This window comes from Mobula birostris, chromosome 12 (assembly GCF_030028105.1).
Source record: "Mobula birostris isolate sMobBir1 chromosome 12, sMobBir1.hap1, whole genome shotgun sequence".
Classification (NCBI taxonomy): Eukaryota; Metazoa; Chordata; class Chondrichthyes; order Myliobatiformes; family Myliobatidae; genus Mobula; species Mobula birostris.
The window spans coordinates 34,542,968-34,565,159 of record NC_092381.1 but is presented as its reverse complement, the minus strand read 5'-3'; the positions used below and the strand labels follow the sequence as shown (position 1 = coordinate 34,565,159).

At 41.8% G+C, this 22,192-nt stretch overlaps 1 protein-coding gene across 2 annotated transcripts in view; it reads left to right on the top strand.

The window, feature by feature from the left end:
* faah (fatty acid amide hydrolase) overlaps positions 1 to 21,942 on the top strand; it is a 50,330-nt gene extending 28,388 nt beyond the window's left edge. For both annotated transcript variants that reach the window (XM_072273577.1, XM_072273578.1), the window contains exons 8-15: positions 7,992 to 8,117; positions 8,962 to 9,059; positions 12,125 to 12,224; positions 12,474 to 12,517; positions 13,638 to 13,677; positions 15,186 to 15,294; positions 19,650 to 19,795; positions 20,536 to 21,942. In XM_072273577.1, the coding sequence (XP_072129678.1) occupies positions 7,992 to 8,117; positions 8,962 to 9,059; positions 12,125 to 12,224; positions 12,474 to 12,517; positions 13,638 to 13,677; positions 15,186 to 15,294; positions 19,650 to 19,795; positions 20,536 to 20,661 (789 nt within the window). In that variant the 3' untranslated portion in view covers positions 20,662 to 21,942. The remainder of the gene's footprint in view (positions 1 to 7,991; positions 8,118 to 8,961; positions 9,060 to 12,124; positions 12,225 to 12,473; positions 12,518 to 13,637; positions 13,678 to 15,185; positions 15,295 to 19,649; positions 19,796 to 20,535) is intronic.
* The last annotated feature ends 250 nt before the right edge of the window (positions 21,943 to 22,192 follow it).

Below are 22,192 nucleotides of genomic sequence, written 5' to 3'. Positions count from 1 at the left end.
CTTAGATTAGGGAAATAGGTAAGGAAGTTGCAGATGGAACATAGTGGAGGAAAGTGTATGATCATGCATTTTTGTAAAAAGAGTAAAGGTGTAGACTATTTACTAAATGTGGAGAAAGTTCATTATTCAAAGGTGCAAAGGGATTTGTCAGTCCTTGTGCAGGATTCCCCAGAGGTTCATTTGCTGGGAGAGTCAGAGGTAAAGAAGGCATATGCTAAGTTAGCATTGATTTTAAGTGGACTGGAATATAAGAGTAAGGACATAATGCTGAGGTTTTATAAGTCATTGGTCAGATTGCACCGTGAGCAGCTTTGGGTCCCTTATCAAAGGAAGGATGTCCTGTTATTGAAGTCCAGAGGAGGTTCACAAGAATGATGCTGGGAATGAACCCAAAAGGTACTAATATCCTGGTGGGATTGTTTAATATAGCTGTTAGGGAGGGTTTAAACTAAGTTGGCAAGGGGAAGGAAACCAAGGTGTTAGGGTCGAGGAAGAGGAAAATAGAAATACGTCAAAAATACTGTGCAGCAAAGATCGCAAGAAGGACAGGCCAGTGAATATACAGGATAATTTGCTGCAAAATAGAAATATAGCAAAATCGACAACAGATACTGATCTAAATGTACTGTACTTAAATGCATGCAGCATTAGAAATAAAGTGGATGACCTTGCTGCACAGCTGCAGGTTAAAAGATATGACATTGTGGCCATCACCGAGTCATGGCTAAATGATGGATGTGATTGGGAGCTGAATGTCCAAGAATACACAGTGTATAGAAAAGATAGGAAGGTAGGTAAAAGGGGTGGCGTGGCCCTCATGGTAAGTAACGATATCAAATCAATAGAAAAAAGGGACATAAGATCAGAAGAGGTAGAATCCTTATGGGTAGAATTAAGAAATGGCAAGGGTAGAAAGATGCTAATACCAGTTATATACAGGCCTCCAAACAGCAGTGGGATGTGGACTCCAAGTTGCAGCTGGAAATAGAAAAAGCGTTTCAGAAGGAAAATGTCAAGATAATTATGGGGGATTTTAATATGAAAGTGGATTGGGAAAGTCAGGATGGTAATGGATCTCAGGAGAGGGAGTTTGTAGAATGCCTACAGGATGGCTTTTTGGAGCAGCTTGTCCAGAAGCCCACCAGGGGACCGGCTGTTTTGGATTGGGTGCTGTGTAACGAACCTGAAGCGACTAGGGAGCTGGAGGTAAAGGAACCCCTTGGAAGTAGTGATCATAATATGATTGAGTTCAGTTTCAAATTTGAAAAGGAGAAGCTGGTATCAGGTGTATTGATATTTCAGTGGAACAAAGGAAATTAGAGGTATGAGAGAGGAACTGGCCCAAGTCGATTGGAAAAGTAAGCTAAATGGAGGGACGGCAGAGCAGAATTGGATGAAATTCCTACAAGAAATAAGGAAAATGCAGGAAAAATATATTTCAAGAAAAAAAGAAAATCATGAATGGAAAAATGGCACAAATGTGGCTAACGAGAGAGGTTACGGCAAAAATGAAAGCAAAAGAAACGGCGTACAAGGAAGCAAAAATTAGTGAGAAAAATGAGGACTGGAAGACTTTTAAAAACTTACAGAAGGAAACTAAGAAAGTCATTCCGAAAGAAAAGATGAATTATGAAAGGAGGTTGGTGATTAACATAAAGGATACCAGGAGTTTTTAAAAAATATATGAAGAGTAAGAATGACAAGGGTAGATACGGGACCGATTGAAAATGATGCTGGAGAAATTATAATGGATAACAAAGAGATGGCGGAGGAACTGAATGAATATTTTGCATCAGTCTTCACAGTGGAAGACATGAGCAATATACTTGATAGCCAGAGGTATCAGGGAATAGAATTAGGTACAGTCAAGATTACTAGAGAGAAAGTGCTTGGGAAGCTAAGTGGACTAATAATAGATAAGTCTTCCGGTCCGGATGAGGTGCACACAAGGGTTCTGAAGGAGGTGGCTTTGGAGATTGTGGAAGCATTGGAAATGATCTTCCAGGAATCAATAGACTCTGGCATGGTTCTGGGGGACTGGAAGGTCGCAAATGTAGTTACGTTATTTAAGAAAGGAAGGAGGCAGCAAAAAGAAAATTACAGACCTATTAGTCTGACATCGGTAGTTGGAAAGGTATTGGAGTCAATCCTCAAGGACGAGGTTATGAAATACCTCAAGGTGCATGACAAGATAGGCTGAAGCCAGCATGGTTTCATGAAGGGAAGATCCTGCCTCACCAACCTTTTGGAATTTTTTGAGGTAATCTCGAATAAGATTGACAAGGGAGAGGCTGTGGATGTTGTGTATTTGGATTTTCAAAAGGCCTTCAATAAGGTGCCACATATGAGGCTGCTTAATAAGATGAGAGCCCATGGAATTATAGGAAAGATATTGGAATGGGTGGAGCATTGGCTGATAGGCAGAAAGCAAAGGGTGGGAATAAAGGGATCCTATTCTGATTGGTTGCGGGTTACTAGTGGTGTTCCGCAGGGGTCGATGTTGGGGCCGCTTCTTTTTACGATGTATATCGATGATTTGGATTATGGATTAAATGGTTTTGTGGCTAAGTTTGCGGGTGACACCAAGATGGGTGTAGGAGCAGGAAATGTTGAAGAAACGGAAAGGTTGCAGAGAGACTTGGTCAGTTTAGGAGAGTGGGCAAAGAAATGGCAGATGAGGTACAATGTTGAGAAATGTATGGTTGTACTTTTTGAAAGAAGAAATAATCAGGCAGATTATTATTTAGATGGGGAGAAAATTCAAAAATCTGAAGTGCAAAGGGACTTGGGGGCTCTCGTGCAGGATACCCTAAAGGTTAACCACCAAGTTGGATTGGCAGTAAGGAAAGCGAATGCTATGTTGGCATTCATGTCAAGAGGAATAGTGTATAAGAATAAGGAGGTGTTGATGAGGCTCTATGGGGCGTTAGTGAGACCTCATTTGGAATACTGTGTGCAGTTTTGGGCCCCCTATCTTAGAAAGGATGTACTGATGTTGGAGAGAGTTCAGAGAAGATTTACGAGGATGATTCCTGGAATGCAGGGGCTAACATATGAGGAGTGTTTGTCGGCTCTTGGATTGTATTCATTAGAGTATAGAAGAATGAGAGGGGATCTCATAGAAACATTTCAAATGTTGAAAGGGTTGGATAGAGTAGATGTGGAAAGGTTGTTTCCCTTGGTGGGTGAGTCCAGGGCAAGAGGCCATAGTCTTAGAATTAGAGGGTACCCATTTAAAACAGAGATGAGGAGAAATTTTTTTAGCCAGAGGGTCGTGGATTTGTGGAATTTGTTGCCACATACAGCTGTGGAGGCCCGATCATTGAGGGTGTTTAAGGAGGAGATTGACAGGTATCTAATTAGTCAGGGTATGAAGGGATATGGGGAAAAAGCTGGAAATTGGAACTAGATGGGTGAATAGTTTAGCTCATGGGGGAGCTGCGGAGCAGACTCGATGGGCTGAATGGCCTACTTCTCCTTTGTCTTGTAATGAAAAGGTTAATGTATCAGGAATGTTTGATGGCTCTGGGCCTGTACTCACTGCAGCTTCGAAGAATGAATGGGGCACTTCACTGAAACCTGTTGAATATTGAAAGGCCAAGATAGAGTAGAAGTGGGGGACTCCAGGGCCAGAAGGCAGTCTCAGAATAGAAGAACATCCCTTTAGAACTGAGATGAGAAGGAATTTCTTTAGCCAGAGGGTGGTGAATCTGTGGAATTCATTGCCACGGGCAGTTGTGGAGGCAAGACATTGGTTATATTTGTGATGTGATGCTGAGGCTTTATAAGGCACTGCGGAGGCCTCACCTTGAGTATTGTGAGCAGTTTTGGGCCCCTCATCTTAGAAAGGATGTGCTGGCATTGGAGAGGGTCAGAGGAGGTTCACAAGGATGAATCCAGGACTGAAAATGTTATCATACGAGGAACGTTTGATGGCTCTGGGTCTGTACTTGCTGGAATTCAAAAGGATGAGGAGGGATCTCACTGAAACCTTTCGAATATTGAAAGGCCTAGACAGAATAGATGTGGTAAGGATGTTTCCCATGGGGGGAGAGTCAAGGACAAGATTCAGGATAGAGGGGCGCCCTTTCAAAACAGAGATGTGGAGAAATTTCTTTTAGCCAAAGGGTGGTGAATTTGTGGAATTTGTTGCCACAGGCAGCTGTGGAGGCCAGGTCGTTGGGTGTATTTAAGGCAGAGATTGATAGGTTCTTGATTGAACATGGCATCAAAGGTCACGGGGAGAAGGCCGGGAACTGGGGTTGAGGAGGAGACCTTTTTTTAAAAAAAAAGGGATCAGCCATGATCGAATGGTGGACTAGATGGCCTAATTCTGCTCCTTTGTCTTATATTTACTGTAAATTGGGGGTTGATGGGTTCTAAATTAGTAAGGACATCAGACTGTGGGCAGAGGACAAGAAAATGGGGTTGAGGGGGGGTTACTAAATCAGCCATGATGGAATGGCGGAGAAGACCCGATGGACCAAATGACCTATTTCTGTTCCTATGTCTTATGGTCTTTTATTCTAATCTGGTAGTTTCGTAGACACTGTTACATTATTCGATTTCTAATTGAATATACAAGTACTTAATTGCTTGAAGTAAAGTTCCTTAGCTGGTGTGACTGCATACAAGCTCACCGGGCCTGAGTTCTGTCGGGATACCAATCCAGTAAAGTAACTCTCCACCCCACTTTGATCCATTATCTACATAATTTGTTTAGTTTCATAGGTCGAATGCTTTACTGAATTACTGACATGTTTTCAGTATAAGATTATGATTGCATTTTACTTTAAAACAACACTGACATTTTCTTCAATTGTAGTACCTCACTTTAGTGTTTCTTCCATCATTTCAGTTTCACCCCTGTGCATCCAATGAGTGCAATTGCTAAATGGAGCCAAGTTAGAGATCATTTAGTGTTGTCATGTAGTCACAATTTAAAAAGGACTGGTCTGAAACACTGCTAGATGCCTTCCAATTACTTTTCCAATATGTGCTTGAAATAGTCAGTGTATATTTGTGGTCTTCTGCTACTGCAGCCCATCCACTTCAATGTTCAACATCTTGCGCACTCAGGTTCTTCTCTGCACATCACATTATAACTCGTGGTATATGAGTTACAGTTGTCTTCCTGTCGATTTGAACCAGTCTGGCCAATCTCCCTGACATCTCTCAATGAGGCATTTTCGAACACAAAACTACCACTCACTAGATGTTTATTTTTTGCTTTTCACTCTGTTCTCTTTAAACTCCAGACATTGCTGTGTGTGAAAAATCCCAGGAGATCAGCAGTTTCTGAGATACTCAAACCACCCTGTCTGGCACCAACAATCCTTCCATGGTCAAAGTCTTTTAGATCACTTTTCTTCCACATTCTGATATTTGGTCCGAACAACAACTGAACCTCTTGACTGTGCCAGCATGCTTTTATCCATTGAATTGCTGCCACATGATTGGCTGATTGGATATTTGGATGAATGATCATATCTACCTAATGAGGTGATCACTGAGTGTATGTTGCAAATATGTTGAAACAGTGTCAGTGGAAACAACTAAATTCACAGAGCAGTCTTTTTTTTAATGATGATAAAATTATATAACAACTCAGAAGTGCACTGACATTAATAACAAGGATGATGGTGGGAAAAGTGTGGCAAGAGAGATTTTCATTACATTGATTTAGTTAGATTTCAGAGCTGAGAGGCACTTTTTTAAAATCTATTTTGATCAATTGTCTGAGCTTCATTTTGGCAAAAAGTTATTGATCAGAGTGCTTAGACCATAAGACATAAGAGCAGAATTAGGCCCTTCAGCCCATTGAGTTTTCTCCGCCATTCCATCATGGCTGATCCCCGATCCTACTGAACCACATACACTTTCCTTCTTGACGTATCCGTTGATGTCCTGACTCTCCAGCAACACACAGAAAATGCTGGAAGAACTCAGCAGGTCAGGCAGCATCCATGAAAATTAATAAACGGCCTTTCTATCAGGGCGAGACCCTTCATCAGGACTGGAAAGGAAGAGTGAGGAAGCCAGAATAAAAAGTTGGAGGGAACAGAAGGAAGGCCATTCTAGAAGGTGCCAGGTGGGTGGGAAAGGTAAAGGGCCAGAAAAGAAGGAATCTGATAGGAGGGGAGAGTGCATCATGGGAGAGAGAGAAGAAAGAGGGGCCTAGGCAGAGGTGATAGGCAGGTGAGAGGAAGAAGTAAGAGGCCAGAGTGCAGAATAAAGGAGGAAGGGTGTGGGGGAAAAGGAAAAAAAACATTTTAAATTACTGGAAATAGAAATCAATGTTCATGTCATCTGGTAGGACGACACCTAGATGGAATGAGGTGTTGCTCTTCCAGCCTAAGAGTGGCCTCATTGTGGCGGAAGAGGAGGCCATGGATTGACGTATGGGAATGGGGGATAGGAATTAAAATGGTTGGCCACCAAGAATTTCTGCATTTGGCAGTTGGAACAAATGTGTTTGAGGAAGCATCCCCCAGTTCATGTTGGGTCTCTCTAGTGTAGGTAAGGCCACATTGGGGACACCGGGTGGCATAAATTACCCCAACAGAATTGCAGAAGAAGTGTTGCCTCACCTGGAAAGACTGTTTGGGACCCTGAAAGTGGGTGAGGGAGGAAGTGAATGGGCAAGTGTAGCATTTTTCTCGCTTGCAAGGTTAAGTGTCAGGAAGGATATTAGTGGGGAGAGACAATGGACAAGTGTCTCTTTCTCCCTCTACCAACAGCTTGTTGAGCAATTCTTGCACTTTATTTTTATGTCAGAATTACTGCTTTTTACATTTTTCTCACTAACCATCAAAGCTATGCTGGCAGTTTATAATCAATTAAGCTACCAAAAGTCAAACGTTTTGGAAATTAGATTTTTCCAAGTGTAATCAAAATGGGTGCCTTTTGGGCTCCCTAGATGTGTTTGCAGTAAGGTTCTACAGAAGTGGTTTGCCATTGCTGCCTTCCGGGCAGTGTCTTGACAAGACAGGTGACCCAGCAATTATCAATACTAGAGAGATTGTCTGCCTGGCATCAGTGGTGATATCCATCACCTGCTCCCATGGCTTCATATGACCCTGATCAAGGGACTAAGCAGGTGCTACACCTTACCTAAGGGTGACCTGCTGGCTAGCGGAGGGAAGGAGCACCTCACGCCTCCTTTGGTAGAGACGTATCTCCAGCCTGCCACTCTGGGCCAGTAGAGATCAGTAATTGCATCACTTGGGAGAGGAAAGATTTGGGAGAAAGCACAAAATTTTATTCACTTTTTACCTCCGTTTGCACTGATGCTTGTTTAGGCTTGCGTATAGGAAGTTTAAATTACCATATCGGACTGTTTTCAGACACCTACCATCAAGTTTGGGTACATTATGGAAAAGGCCCACTTAACTATGAAGATGTGTTACTCAGCCAGTCTTTACCAACAACTGGGGCATCACCTAGTCACATGCAAAATCGCTTCAACTAAATCAGACCAGACTAGAGGGTGGCTAATGTTGCCCCGGTATAAGGGGAGAAGCTGGTGGTTGGAGTGAGATGACGACATTTCCCATTTGCGATACCAGATGGGTAGGCAAGATTGGCGCACAATTGGGGATGTAATGATGTGCCACGACCTGCAGTAAGGAGCAGCCATGTAAATATATGGTGTTAATTCAATTGTAGGCAGTTTGGTTTGCATTAGAAATTAGCAGATGCAGTCTGTGGGTTGTTAACTGAAAAGATGAACTCAGCATGACACATGGCTGAAAGCTAATAAACAATATTGTACATAATTAAATTGTGGCAAAACTTAAAGTATATCCATTGACATGAAAGCAGCCTGCTTGGTGTTTTCTCACTAGTTTCTATCCTTGCTATTCACTTCTCTTGACTCCTTTCTTTAGTTATGTTATAATGGGATGCCAAAAGCCTGTCTAGCTTGAGGTTGCTGTGCTCAGTGGGTAAATTTCATTCCTGCCCTGTATGAACTGTTCATCTTCCTTCAGGTGTATTCCAGCTCTAAGCCGCTGAGAATAGGTTATTATGAGAGTGATGGATTCTGGATCTCCTTGGCCTGCATGAAGCGAACAGTCATGGAAACCAAGCAGCTGCTGGAGGCGGCTGGCCACACAGTAGGTTTGCATGCTTATGGTTGAGAAATCGCCAGTAGTGTTCAGGAATTGAGGCACAAAAGTTCCTTGTTTATAAATTAACAAATCTACGATAATTTAATGCGATCTGAATTTTGTTTTGGTTCATGAAAGAAATTTGCCATTAATACTTATTTGGTCCCGACTTCAAGGGGAATGTTCCCAGGTTTGAATACAGCCAGCTGCTTGCACACTTTCTATCTGTGCTGGATTGAGCATTGAGCCAGTAACTGTGTTTCATTTTAAAAAAAAGGCAAATGCTAAAGAAGCAGTAACATTACCGCCTGATGTGCCACAAAGTGCAGAGAGGACTAACAACAATCTTTTTGAGTGAAGGGAATTGTTTGGTAAAATTCTGCTTAATCCTTCCAAGCAGTTAGTGTCGTATTTTTAAGTGTTTTGGATTTTTTTTTGTTTTTTTTTATACAAGCTGTACATTTGTGCCATTGGTAACACTCTATCTGGGAGAGGACAAAGATTTGTTGCAAAGAAAGCATAATTTCTTCATGACTGTTGAGTTGGAAATTCAGGTTTTATTTAAAAACAGCCATCTAACTCAATTAAAAGATTCCTTTTATTGTACACTGTCAAGACTACATCCTTGCAGTTTACATGAAAATGAGTCCAGTTAATACATTTATTTCTCTAATAATGAAGTTACTTCCTAAGATGTGACCATGTGGGACTAGTTTCGAGAAGTCCCAGTTAACAATTTTAACAATAGTATTAAATAATTTTAGTTGGTAAGGGGATTTGCATTAACTCTCCAAAAGATTAGATTATCATTCAAGATGTGTTAACTAAACTTGTGTGTTTTTTTTTCCAGCTGATTCCTTTCACACCTTTGAAAATACCATATGCAATTAAAGAGCTTGTAATAAAGGGTATTGGCGCAGATTGTGGCACTACCATCCTGGAAAATCTGTAAGTCTCTTTTTGGCAGAGAGATTGCAGAGATCTAATTATGTTTTTCTCTTTTACTTGTTATGTGTTTAACTTTCTTGCAGTTATACTCCAAATTTTAAGGAATTCGATTTTGCTGCTCAACATGAATGTATTTCCACATTAACCCATTCCAAGTAGCTATGTATTCATGGACCCCAGTAACTTCGATCAGTGTAATGCATCCGCCTTAAAGACAATCACATAAGGTGTCACCTTTTTGGCATTATTTTGTGAGTCGGTATGGTACCCAAGCATGTAAGAAAAAGGTGTAAAATTATACTACTGGGGTTTGAAATGTACTGCTGTGCCTTGCTGCTTTATCTAAATCGCTACTGTGAGAATACTTCACCAGAGAACCACAAACTTCAAGAGGGTTGCTCACCATCTCCACCTTGAGGGACATTTGGAATGAGCAAGAAATGTTTTCCTTGGCTAGTAATGCACAATTCCTGAAAGATATCTTGGGCTAATCATGATATCATGATTATTTTGACCAGGAACATTGAATTCCAAAATAGTCCAGTTTTGAATTCCAACTCCATTTGAGAAGGAAAATGGGTAAATCAAATGTAATAATAACATTGAACTTGTATTTTAAAATGCCTTTGGTAAGAGTTTCATTTGCTAGTATGTATAGACCAAAAATAAGGGAATGTGGTTGCATGAATGGATAGGTGGAGGGAAAACAGAAAGCAAAAGATGAGTGTAGGATGTTTTCTGAGCAAGATAGATGTGAAAACATGTGTATATTAGAACCAATTGTGTTTAAGACATACAGGCTATCTCTGGGTTCTGAATAGGTTCCAATCTAACAGATGTATATACCAATTTTGCCTATGTCAGAATATACACAAAATCACTCAGTTTGGTAATAACACCTCCACTGTATTATGATGAGTGATGCTGATGAGGCCAATTAATGTGAACATTTATTCATTGTCTTCCCTTGCCTATTTACTGTGGTTCTGAATTGGGATGTCCCACACACAATTACAAGCTTTGACATTAAGCACTTAGACTACATTTTGATTCCTTGTGCAAACATGCATATAATTGAAATGCCATTTCAAATGGACAAGGTCAGAAAAAGAGAAAGCAAATTTAGGTTTTGCACCTAAAATCATAAAAATATGAAGTTAATGTTGATACTCTCACGACCATAGGCCATTTTAGACAGTAAAGGTTCAACGGTTCATTTTTTTTGTCAAAGCATGCAAGGTTGTACAGAAGACCAGCAGTTGCCCATGCTACAAGTCTCCCCTCTCCACGACACCGATGTTGTCCAAGGGAAGAGCATTAGGACCCATACAGCTTGGCACCGGTGTCATCGCAGAGCAATGTGTGGTTAAGTGCCTTGCTCAAGGACACAACATGCTGCTTCAGCCAAGGCTCGAACTAGCGACTTTCAGATGACTAGATGAACGCCTTAACCACTTGGCCACGCACCAACACAAATCCAATGTTTACAGGTCAGGCAAAGATCCACATGCACTTCTTTCAACCTTGTCTGTGGCATTGGACCTCTGGGTGCCGGCTCTTCTGTCACAGAAACCAAGCATAGGTTGTTTGGGGGGTGGGGGGCAGAATGTCTCCTCACTATCCATAAAGGTCATCTTGAGCTTGCAGATGCATATTATTTCAGCTCTCATTTCCACTCCCACACCAACTGATCTGTCCTTGAAGTTCTCCACTGGCAGGCTGAGGCTCAGTGCCAACTGGGAGAATATTAGAATATTCCTTCCTGCTCTGCCTGTGCAGTCTGCAACCCAGTGGTATGAACACAAGTCAGTTAACCCACCCCTACTGTGTGTTTTTTTTCCTCTCACTCTTTCTGATCCAACTACACTTTTTCATCCACTCACCCCCCCCCCCCACCCTTTACTCATTCTTCTGCCATTCAGTTTTGTTCCCCCTCCCCGACCTGGTTCCATCTGCCTATGACCAACACACACTTAACCCAATGGCCTCCTGTCCCTTCTCCCAACTGACTCGATATGCCCATCGTGTCACCTTTACCTGATTTTGCTTATCATTAAAGAGGTTATTGAGGGAAGCAAAAGACAGGATGGCTGGGGCCTTGACCAATATCTTCATATCTCACTAGCCACAGGCAATGCTTGGTCCATTACTCAAGCAGGGAAATGGATCATTTTGAAAAGTATAGACTGGCGAGTCTCTCATTTGTGGTAGGGAAGCAATTGGAGAGGATCCTTAAGGACAGGGTTTATGAGCATTTGGAAAACCATGGCTATTTAGGGACAATCAGTGTGGCTTTGTGTCGGGTAAGTTGTGTCTTCGTAAGTTGACTGAGTTTTTCAAAGAGATGATGAAAGTGATTATTGAAAGTAGAGACATTGATGTTGTCTACATAGATTTTATAAGGTGCTTTTTGCAAGGCCCCTCATGGAAAGCTCATCCAGAAGATTAAGATGCATGTGATCTATGGTGACTTGTCCATTTGAATTCAGAACTGGTTTGCCGGTAGAAGGCAGAGGGCAGTTCTTGCCGGAACTTATTCAGACTGGAGGTTTATGCCTACTGGTGTTCTGCAGGGATCATGTAAATGACCCGGATGAAAATATAGATGGGCAAGTTAGTAAGTTTGTAGCGACCACAAAGATTGGTGGTCTTATGGATAGCATAGATGATTGCCAAATCATACAGTGGAGTTGCAGTTGGTGGAAAAATAGCAGATGGAATTTAATCTGGCCCAACCTGAGGTATGAGGTCAAAGGTAAAGGGACAGTTCACTGTTTTGCCATTGGGATATGTACATAGTGTAGGCAGAAGGGATTAGTTTAGTTAAACACTTAATTACTTTGTCACAATGTCGTGGGCTGCAGAGTCTGTTCCTGTGCTGTACTACCCTATGTTCTGTAGTGGGAACAATTACTTAGTATGAACTGGAGAACTTCAAATGTTGATAAAGAATATAATTAATCTACGGGTATTTGATGGATATCAATTTTCAAAAGTAGACGCTTTTACTGCCCACACATAAACAAAAGAATACAACTAACTTTTATTCTATTTTGCATTCCTAGAAAAGGTGACATCATTGATCCTAATGTGAAAGATATCTTTTATGTAAATGCAATGCCTCAAATATTCATGAAGATCCTGTCCTTCCTTCTGAAGCCTTTTGTAAGTTAAAAAGCTACTCAAGTATATTTTAAAATTTATTACAAAGGTGTGAAGCAGAATGTAACCACTCTTGTCTGTCATAATTATCTCCTCCCTGTGCCTGTTACTTGACTTGTGACTGATTGCTAGTCAGACTGTTGGGTATTAGTTTGTAGTAAGGTTTGTGAGAATAGTTGTTGTTAGTTGGAATGCTTAATTACTACTTAAAACTTTTTCAGTGATAAATCTTAAAATTTCTTTCTGTTCTAGAGTCCGAGATTGGCAGATATCTTAAGGAGCCTTTGTGGAATAGAGTAAGTATTTGATGTAAGCATGAGACAATCTGCAGATACTGGAAATTCAAGCAAGACACACAAAATGCTGGTGGAACGCAGCAGACCAGGCAGCATCTATAGGAAGAAGTACAGTTGACGTTGAAGTCCGGCCTGCTGCGTTCCACCAGCATTTTGTGTGTGTTGCTTGAATTTATATTTGATGTTGTTTTTCTCCTGAATTTGTTTAGTACGGTATGTGCATTTGAAATCAGTAGTGTCTCTAGTGATTAACATCTCCCTGCGGGCTGAAGTTCTGGTTTAGTATTAATTCCCAGGGATGAGCTGTACTGCTCTTGTGAGGGACAGAAAAGAATTCCTTGTCTCTGTGGTGAACAAAAAATCAGAAAAGGAATATGGATAGATATAGGGATGAAGGGGCATGTTCTTAAGCAAAGACAATTTTGCATATGATTATTCTCACAGTTATGTTCTGAAACAGAACAACTGGAGTGGGTGGGACTTTTATTTATTTTTATTTATATATATATATATTATATATATAAAAAAGGCAGATTCCTTAATCCACAATGTGTGATGGATTGCAGAGCTTAATGATAAAACAAGGAAAAAGCTAAAGGGCTGGATGTTTAATTAGTATATGTGGCTGTTAGATGCAAATTTTAAAAAAAATGGATGAATGGCAGTTTTGGTATTTGGCAGAAGTTAGTGCTTGATATTCGTTAAGTGCCATCAGGATTTCCAATCTGGAGTTGGGGACCAAACTCCAGGGTCTCTTTTGTGTAGATTCAGAATTTGAAGAACGTGCAGTTTTTGCATTGTGGGGCAGGGGCCTCTGTGTCTAGTGCTATAGGCAACCTTTGCTGCCAGACTACTAGTTCTTCTGCCCAAAAGATGTTTTTTTTGTAACCTGGCAATCTGGATATTTAATTCATTTAGTTATTAAAGCTATTGAGTTGTAATGTAGAACATTGTTGATTCCAAATGTTCTATTTGCTTCAGTTTAAATTCATTGAAGTTTTGTTTAGATGATAATACTGCCAGGCTACTCCAATATTAAGATTGATGCAGTTAATCTAAACTGCATATTCTATTCCTCTTGAGGTGAGACCCTCAGCATTTTCTGCTTGTGTTCTTGCAGATCAGTCACTGAGCTATGGAAGCACCATGTTGAAGTAGAGGTGAGATCTGTTATTTTATCCTTTGGAAAGTGACCAAACTGTGTTCCATTTTCAGAATTTTTATCTGGCCTTTGTTATTGTGGATGGGATCTTTGATTATGTTAGCAGAGAGAAATTTGGACAGTTTCCATGATGTGCTGAGCTGTGTCCACAACTTTGTGGTCCAAGATAACACAGTTGCCATACCAGACCATGGTAAATCTGGGTGGAATACTTTCTACGCTGCTTTGATTTTAAAAAAAAATGGTGGGGTTCAAAGGAGACATGCTTTCTGTGGACCTAGAGGCACTGGTGATGTTTCTTAGCATCTACGTGTTTGAACCAAAACAGGCCACTGGTGATGTTCACTCCTAGGAATTGAGCTTTCAGCCCTCTTGATTTGAGCACCATTGACGTCAACAGGAGTGTGGAGTGCGCTGGCCCCCTTCCTGAAATCAAATGGCTGCCTCATATAAGTAACATTCACAAGAAAAACCTAAATTAATTATAAGATGTATACAAATTTTACAAAAGAAAAGTCTGGTTTAATGCAAAATGATCAAAGTGGTCATGGTGTTGCTAAACTAGTGAGCGTTGTGCTGGTTGGTTCAGGATCTGAATGGTTGAAGGGAAGTAGCTTTTCTTGAATGTGATAGTGGACTTCAAGCTTCTGTAGCACATGCCTGATGGCAGCTGTGAGAAGATGACAGATGTGTTGGGGTAAGTCCATTACACTCTGCATCTTTTGTATGCCTGTGCATTTGAATTGCTGTACGAGACCATGATGCAACCAGTCAGGACACTTTCTGCAGTAGATCTATAGAAGTTTGTTACAGTATCCTGTAAAACTCTACCTTTACATCCTGAGAAAGTAAAGGTGCTCCCACATCTTCTTCATGATTGCTCTTTCTATGTGCTTGACGCAGGACAGGTCATCTGATATGTTAATGTCCAGGAGTTTAAAGCTGCTGGCTACTTCCACTGCTGATTCCACCCCCCCCACCCCAGTGTATAATCACATAATCATCCTCCTTCCCCTTCCTGACGTCAACTATCAACGAGACGTTGTTGTTTTGGCACCAATCGGAAAATTTAAAACTGCTTTGAGAATCCACTTTCTTTCACTAGGACACCTGTTTGCCAGAGGTGACTTGCCCCTTTACTTCTAGTGCCCAGTCATATTAATCAGTTTGTGAAACTACATTTGACGAGCTGTGTTTTTCAGCCACTGTGCTTGCAGAGTGGTCCTGGTCAGATTGTACCAGGTGGAGAGTGAATTAATTGGAAGCTTACTGAATTTTATTCAGAAACCAGCTTCCTCTTTCTGGTATATCCACAGTCTTGCTTTTCTCTGCTTGGTGACTGAGGATGTGCCCTGAAATAGCTGCACAGTTAAAATAGCAAGTGGATTTTTGCAATATTCACTGCTCACTTTTCCCTGTTATCAGAGTTGAGGATGAGCTTGTATGTATCTGTATATGCAAAGCAAGTTGTCACCGGTGAGCAAACTGTCTATATGCTTTGCCTAGGCTTACTGTGAGGAGTATGTCAACTTGTGGAAAAGCAAGAAGCTCGATGTTGTACTCTGCCCAGCACTAGGTCCTGCCTTCAAGCTTGGATATGCTGGAAAGTTAACAGGTGAGCAAAGTTTTTCCATAATGCCATGTTCCAGTGTCCTCATCCAATCCCACCATTGTGGGATATTCTACAGATTCAGATTAGGTTATGGTTATTGAGTTCAAAAGTCAGGAGGTTATGTTCCAACGTTAGAAAACTCTGGTTTACCTCTGGAGTATTGTCTGTAGTTCTGGTCGCCTCAGTATACGGAGGATGTTGAGACGTTGGAGAGGCTCGCCCAGATGCTGCTTGCTTTAGAGGAAATGTGCTATCACAAGAGGCCGGATAAAGCTGTGTTGTTTTCTCCGGAGCATCGGAGGCTGAGGGGAGATCTGACAGAGGTTTACAAGATTGAGAGGCCTAGGTAGAGTGGGCAGAGTGTCAGTTTCTCAGGGTTGAAATGCCTAATATCAGAGGGCATGCATTGAAGGTGAGATGGGGGTCAGTTCAAGGGGGATGTGAGAGGGTTGGTTTTTACTCATATTGTGGTGGATGTCTGGAATGTGCTGCCTGGTATGTAGTAGAGGCAAATACATTAGAAGCTTTTAAGAGACATTTGAATAGGCAAATTGATGTAAGGAGGATGGATGGACATGGTGTAGGTAGGAGGAATGAGTGGGTATTTTTTTTCTTTTTAGCTAGTTAGGTTCAACATTGTGGGCTGAATGGGCTGTTCTTGTGCTGTATTCTCACGTTCTATTGTCATATATACTAGGATACGGTACAATGAAATTCCTTGCTTACATCAAACTCTAAGAGTAAACAATAGTCATAGTCATACTTTATTGATCCCGAGAGAAATTGGTTTTCGTTACAGTTGCACCATAAATAATTAAATAGTAATAAAACCATAAATAATTAATATGTAAATTATGCCAGGAAATAAGTCCAGGACCAGCCTATTGGCTCAGGGTGTCTGACCCTCCAAGGGAGGAGTTGTAAAGTTTGATGGCCACAGGCAGGAATGACTTCCTATGACGCTCAGTGTTGCATCTCGGTGGAATGAGTCTCTGGCTGAATGTACTCCTGTGCCCAAACAGTACATTATGTAGTGGATGGGAGACATTGTCCAAGATGGCATGCAACTTGGACAGCATCCTCTTTTCAGACACCACCATTAGAGAGTCCAGTTCCATCCCCACAACATCACTGGCCTTACGAATGAGTTTGTTGATTCTGTTGGTGTCTGCTACCCTCAGCCTGCTGCCCCAGCACACAACAGCAAACATGATAGCACTGGCCACCACAGACTCGTAGAACATCCTCAGCATCGTCCGGCAGATGTTAAAGGACTTCAGTCTCCTCAGGAAATAGAGACGGCTCTGACCCTTCTTGTAGACAGCCTCAGTGTTCTTTAACCAGTCCAGTTTATTGTCAATTCATATCCACAGGTATTTGTATTCCTCCACCATGTCCACACTGACCCCCTGGATGGAAACAGGGGTCACTGGTGCCTTAGCTCTCCTCAGATCTACCACCAGCTCCTTAGTCTTTTTCACATTAAGCTGCAGATAATTCTGCTCACACCATGTGATAAAGTTTCCTACCATAGCCCTGTACTCAGCCTCATCTCCCTTGCTGATGCATCCAACTATGGCAGAGTCATCCGAAAACTTCTGAAGATGACAAGACTCTGTGTAGTAGTTGAAGTCCGAGGTGTAAATGGTGAAGAGAAAGGGAGACAAGGCAGTCCCCTGTGGAGCCCCAGTGTTGCTGATCGCTCTGTCGGACACACAGTGTTGCAAGCACACGTACTGTGGTCTGCCAGTCAGGTAATCAAGAATCCATGACAGCAGGAAAGCATCCACCTGCATCGCTGTCAGCTTCTCCCCCAGCAGAGCAGGGCGGATGGTGTTGAACGCACTGGAGAAGTCAAAAAACATGACCCTCGCAGTGCTCACTGGCTTACCAGGTGAGTGTAGACACAGTTCAGCAGGTAGATGATGGCATCCTCAACTCCTAGTCAGGGCTGGTAGGCGAACTGGAGGGGATCTAAGTGTGGCCTGACCATAGGCCGGAGCAGCTCCAGAACAAGTCTCTCCAGGGTCTTCATGATGTGGGAGGCCAATGCCACCGGTCTGTAGTCATTGAGGCCGCTGGGGCGCGGCGTCTTCAGCACAGGGACGAGGCAGGACGTCTTCCACAGTACAGGAACCCTCCGGAGCCTCAGGCTCAGGTTGAATACATGGCGAAGTACTCCACATAGCTGAGGGGCACAGGCTTTGAGCACCCTGGTACTGACACCATCCGGTCCTGCAACCTTGCTTGGGTTGAGATGTTTCAACTGTCTTTTCACCTGTTCAGCTGTGAAGCCCACCGTGGTGGTTTCATGTGGGGAAGGGATATAGTCATGAGAGCAGGGTGGGGGACTGTGAGGAGGGGTAGGAGGGGAGAGTGGAATATGTGTTGATTGGGGGCCGACAACAGATGGCTCATGTGGGGGATGGGCAGGGACCACAATGTCAAATCTGTTAAAGAACAGGTTAAGTTCGTTGGTCCTGTCCACACTGCCTTCAGCTCCTCTGTTGCTAGTTTGCCGGAACCCAGTGATGGTCCTCATCCCACTCCAGACCTCTCTCATGTCGTTCTGCTGGAGTTTCCACTCAAGCTTCCTCCTGTACCTGTCTTTAGCCTCCCTGATCCTGGCTTTCAGGTCCCTCTGTATTGCCCTCAGCTCCTCCCTATTTCCATCTCTAAACGCCCTCTTTTTAGTGTTCAGATGTCCTTAATGCCCTTTGTTACCCATGGCGTGTTATTTGAATAACAAAGGACAGTTCTTGTTGGAATATTACAGTCCACACAGAAGTTGATGTAACCAGTGATGCACTCTGTGAGCCCATCAATATCCTCTCCATGTGGCTCACAGAGTACCTGCCAGTCTGACACCTCAAAACAACCCTGGAGCCCCTCATAAACCTCCTCCGACCATTTTCTCACTGTCCTCGAGGTTGCAGGTTTATTCTTCACCAGAGGCACGTAGCAGGGTTTGAGATGCACCAGGTTGTGATCTGACCTTCCCAATGGGGGGAGGGGAGAGGAGCTGTATGCATCCTCAACATTAGCATACATCAAATCCAGAGTCCTCTCCCCTCTGGTTGTATGGCTCACATACTGCGTGAAGTTGGGCAGTGTTCTAGCCATGGTAACATGGTTGAAGTCACCCGAGATGGTAATGAGGGCACTCGGGTGCTGGGTTTGTAATCTGGCTATGACAGTGTAAATGATGTTACACGCTGACGTCGGGTTGGCAGAGGGAGGGATGTACACAACAATTGCATGCGAGATTTCTCTTGGCAAATAATATGGCTGGAGTCCAACAGCAAAAAGTTCAATATCCGGGCTACGAACATGTTCCTTGATTGTAATATGGCCAGGATTGCACCATCTGTTGTTTACCAGAACAGCAAGCCCCCCTCCTTTACGCTTACCGCTGTCAGTGCAAATCCAGTCAGCCCAAACGGTCTGGAAGCCCTCCATGGAAACGTTTTGGTCGGGTATGTCCTCGTGCAGCCACGTTTCAGTAAAACATATAACACTGCTCTCCCGAAATGTTCTCTGACTCTTGACAAGCTCTGTCAACTCGTCCATTTTATTATACATGGAGTAGTGCAGAAAGAAATGCTGAAGTGACAAGAAAGGGAATTATTTTAATTTAAGGGTTCAGCATCACTGGGAGGGAAATGAAAGAGGTGATTGGTTCAGACCTCTGACAGTGGTGAGTAGGAATCTGTTTTAATCACACATACTAGTGATTTAGTTACGTTTGTGAAGATATAGATACTATGATTTGTTAAAGTTTGTTATTATCATTCTGTTGAATTTAATACCTTCTGAACTTTTACAATGAGATTGAATTTTGATTATTCAGTCCTCGGTTCTGTACTGCCTAAACATTGGCTCATGCTCCCCTTCTGTTGGTGCCTCATTGCTCCCCACAGTGTGTGTCTGCTGTTCTTTCTCATCTTGTCAACAATCTTTTTTAAAACATGCTTTTATTCTTAATAGACCTTTTTAAGTCATTCGCTAGTCAGAGAAGAGGTTTGTAATTGAAGGGTTGAATCAAAAATCGATGATGGGGCACAAGAACACTGAAGTAGATCATGATCACAGTTTCATAGTGCTACGTGCTGATCAGTGAAATTGGGAACCATGGCTCACTGAGTGTTAGTGGTGGTGAGCACATGTGGGTCTGATGGACCAGCCCTTGACAATCATAGTTTGCTCACCACAGTGACTTTTGAAGACAGAATCATCTTCTCTTTTCTTGTAAATACTATCCTAAATGCTTTATTTCAGTTGCTCCTGATATTAAGTACTAAGTGTTTGTACAAAGTGTATATATTAAAAAAATGAAACATGCTGTTTCCCTTCTACAGTTGCATGCAGCTACAAGATTATTTTCAACCTGCTAAATTTCCCAGCTGGAGTGGTGCCAGTTGGTACAGTGACCGAGAAGGATGAAGAGGAGCTGAAGGACTATGTCGGTTACTGCAATGACATGTGGGACAGGACTTTCAAAAAGGTTGGTGCTTCTGACTGAAAATGTGTGAGCCTTGATTCAGAAATCTCTGCATTGAAGGGATGGTCTCAAAACCAATAAGTATGTGAGTTCTCCCCTGATATAATGTTGTTTTACTGTAGCTTTGGTCTAATTCTGATGAGCATGGTGTAAAATTAGATTGACATTTTAACATTGGGTATTGGAAACTTATTTCTCTGGAACGAAGAAAAAGGGGGTGGCTATGATGTCATTTTTTGTTTTTGGGGAGAGCAAGTATGTCCCAGTCATAAAAGGAAAATTCATTATATTCCTTTGTTCATCTGGGTTGCGGTAGGTTAGAGTGCTTGAAAAGGTGTATGTCACTGGATCTATAACATAATGTAAACTGTTCCTCAATCAATTTGGACAGAAAGTTGAAATGGGCAAATTTATTTTCTGTTGTTGAGAGAGAGACTGGAGAAGAAATTGCTTATACATTAAGAGTAAACTGCCTTACACGTATGAGAATGAATTGGACCAGGTAGCACTTAACATCTTGAACTTCATCCCGAGCTGCTTATACTAGGCCTGCTAGTACATAGGTATTGTCAGTACTCTGTGTGATAGTCAATCTGTTGGCTATGATTTTTTTTTTTTTTGTTGCTTTGTTCTGCATTGTCAAGTAGTGCAATTGTCTACCTAAAATATATTAACAGTGAAAGCTAATGGCTAATTTTACCCTTTATCATCTCATTTGCATATCATATTTTGTCACATTTCAGGCGGTGGCAGGGGCTGTTGGCCTTCCATTAGCTGTGCAGTGTGTAGCTTTACCGTGGCAGGATGAACTTTGCCTACGTTTTATGAAGGAGGTGGAAAGAGTTACCCAGAAGAAGAGAGGCATTTAACTACATCAGACTGGAAAATCCTTTTAAATCAATACTACTAGCTGGGCCTTCAATGCAAAGGTTGCTCTGCTCAGGAAATGACAACTATTTTTTGGTAACCTGCAGCTTATATACAGTATTTGAAGTGCTTAATAATTTAAAATAAGAATCTAAAATGAAGCATAATCAACTGAAAAGCATTTGATCTGTGTTCTTCTCCTCGGAGATGTTTTCCACAGTAACAGATTTGAAATTTAGTCAGGTGTCTTTGCCAAATGTTGGGGTTTGATATGAGGCAAAGTCTTCAATATGTTAAACAAATGGATTTCAGGCAATGCAATTATACCAAGCATGTTTACTTTTCCAGTTCAACTTTTTCCTTCAGTTGACAATGGAAAATGTTCAGTGTTGCATCACTATTGTGATCTAGTAATCTGCTATCTAATGGCATCCTAGTAATTTACTGACCTAAATCCAAAGAGTTTTGTGCTCAAATCTTAAATCTAGAATGGAAATCCAGTTTGCTGTAATGTTTTTCCATTACTTCATCAACAATATAATCACCAGGCTATTTGCCATGACCAACAATTTAATAAGACCAAACACACAGGTACAGTAGTGACAAAAGCAGATCAAGGACCAAGCATTCTTCAGTGACTCAGTATTTGTCATTTCCCAAGTCAGGACTGTGAGAGAATGATCGTTACTTGTTTGGATGAGTGCAGCTTGATTCCATTCAGTACCCACCCAGCACCTTGAAAAGCCACTCATCCCATTACCTTAGCATTGTGGCTGTACAGGATACAAGGCAGCAGCATTTCCTTGACCTGCAGCAACGACCCTGAAGCCGGACACCAGTTGTGTGGGAGCCATCTCCCACAGATGCCCTCTAGGTCTCGCATCTTTCTGAAACTGGAAATATATTTCCATTTCTTCAGGGTCTGAATCCTGTTACTGGAAATTGTATCTTTGGTATGTCAGCCTGAGAAGCAAAGTAATGTCTGGCATTTTTTTAAAAAAAAGATGGACTTCGTTTACAATGACATTGGATATAAACACATTCGAACGATTTGTTGGAAGAATTGGTTATCTGTATCTGACATAACTACCCTTCCTCCTTTGTGACTGATAATATGCAATACCCAATATGTAATTAATTATTTTCTAATTAATTACCTGAAGTAAACTAATGTTGACTTTAATCCTGTTGTTTGTTCCACCTGCTTTTGTTTCCAAAAGGCGTGGAGCAACTTCGTAATAATGTTTGTCTCTATCAAATAAAGCAATTGTCTTTTCCTTTGATTGCTGCCTTCTGTCTCATTCAATCTCTCATCCTCACTCTCCACTTTGGAGATTAGATATATGAAGGCCATAGTCTTGGAACTGATGTCTCTGGACCAGAAATTAAAATTATGGATCATTTTCTCTTGCAGATTTTCTTAGAGGGAATGATAGTAACTGACATCACATGTGTGAAGGCTGTGTCTGAGTTCAGCCATTGAGCTAACTAATGTGTGTTTAATTCCCTGGACCCGTTTCTGCAACAATTGCT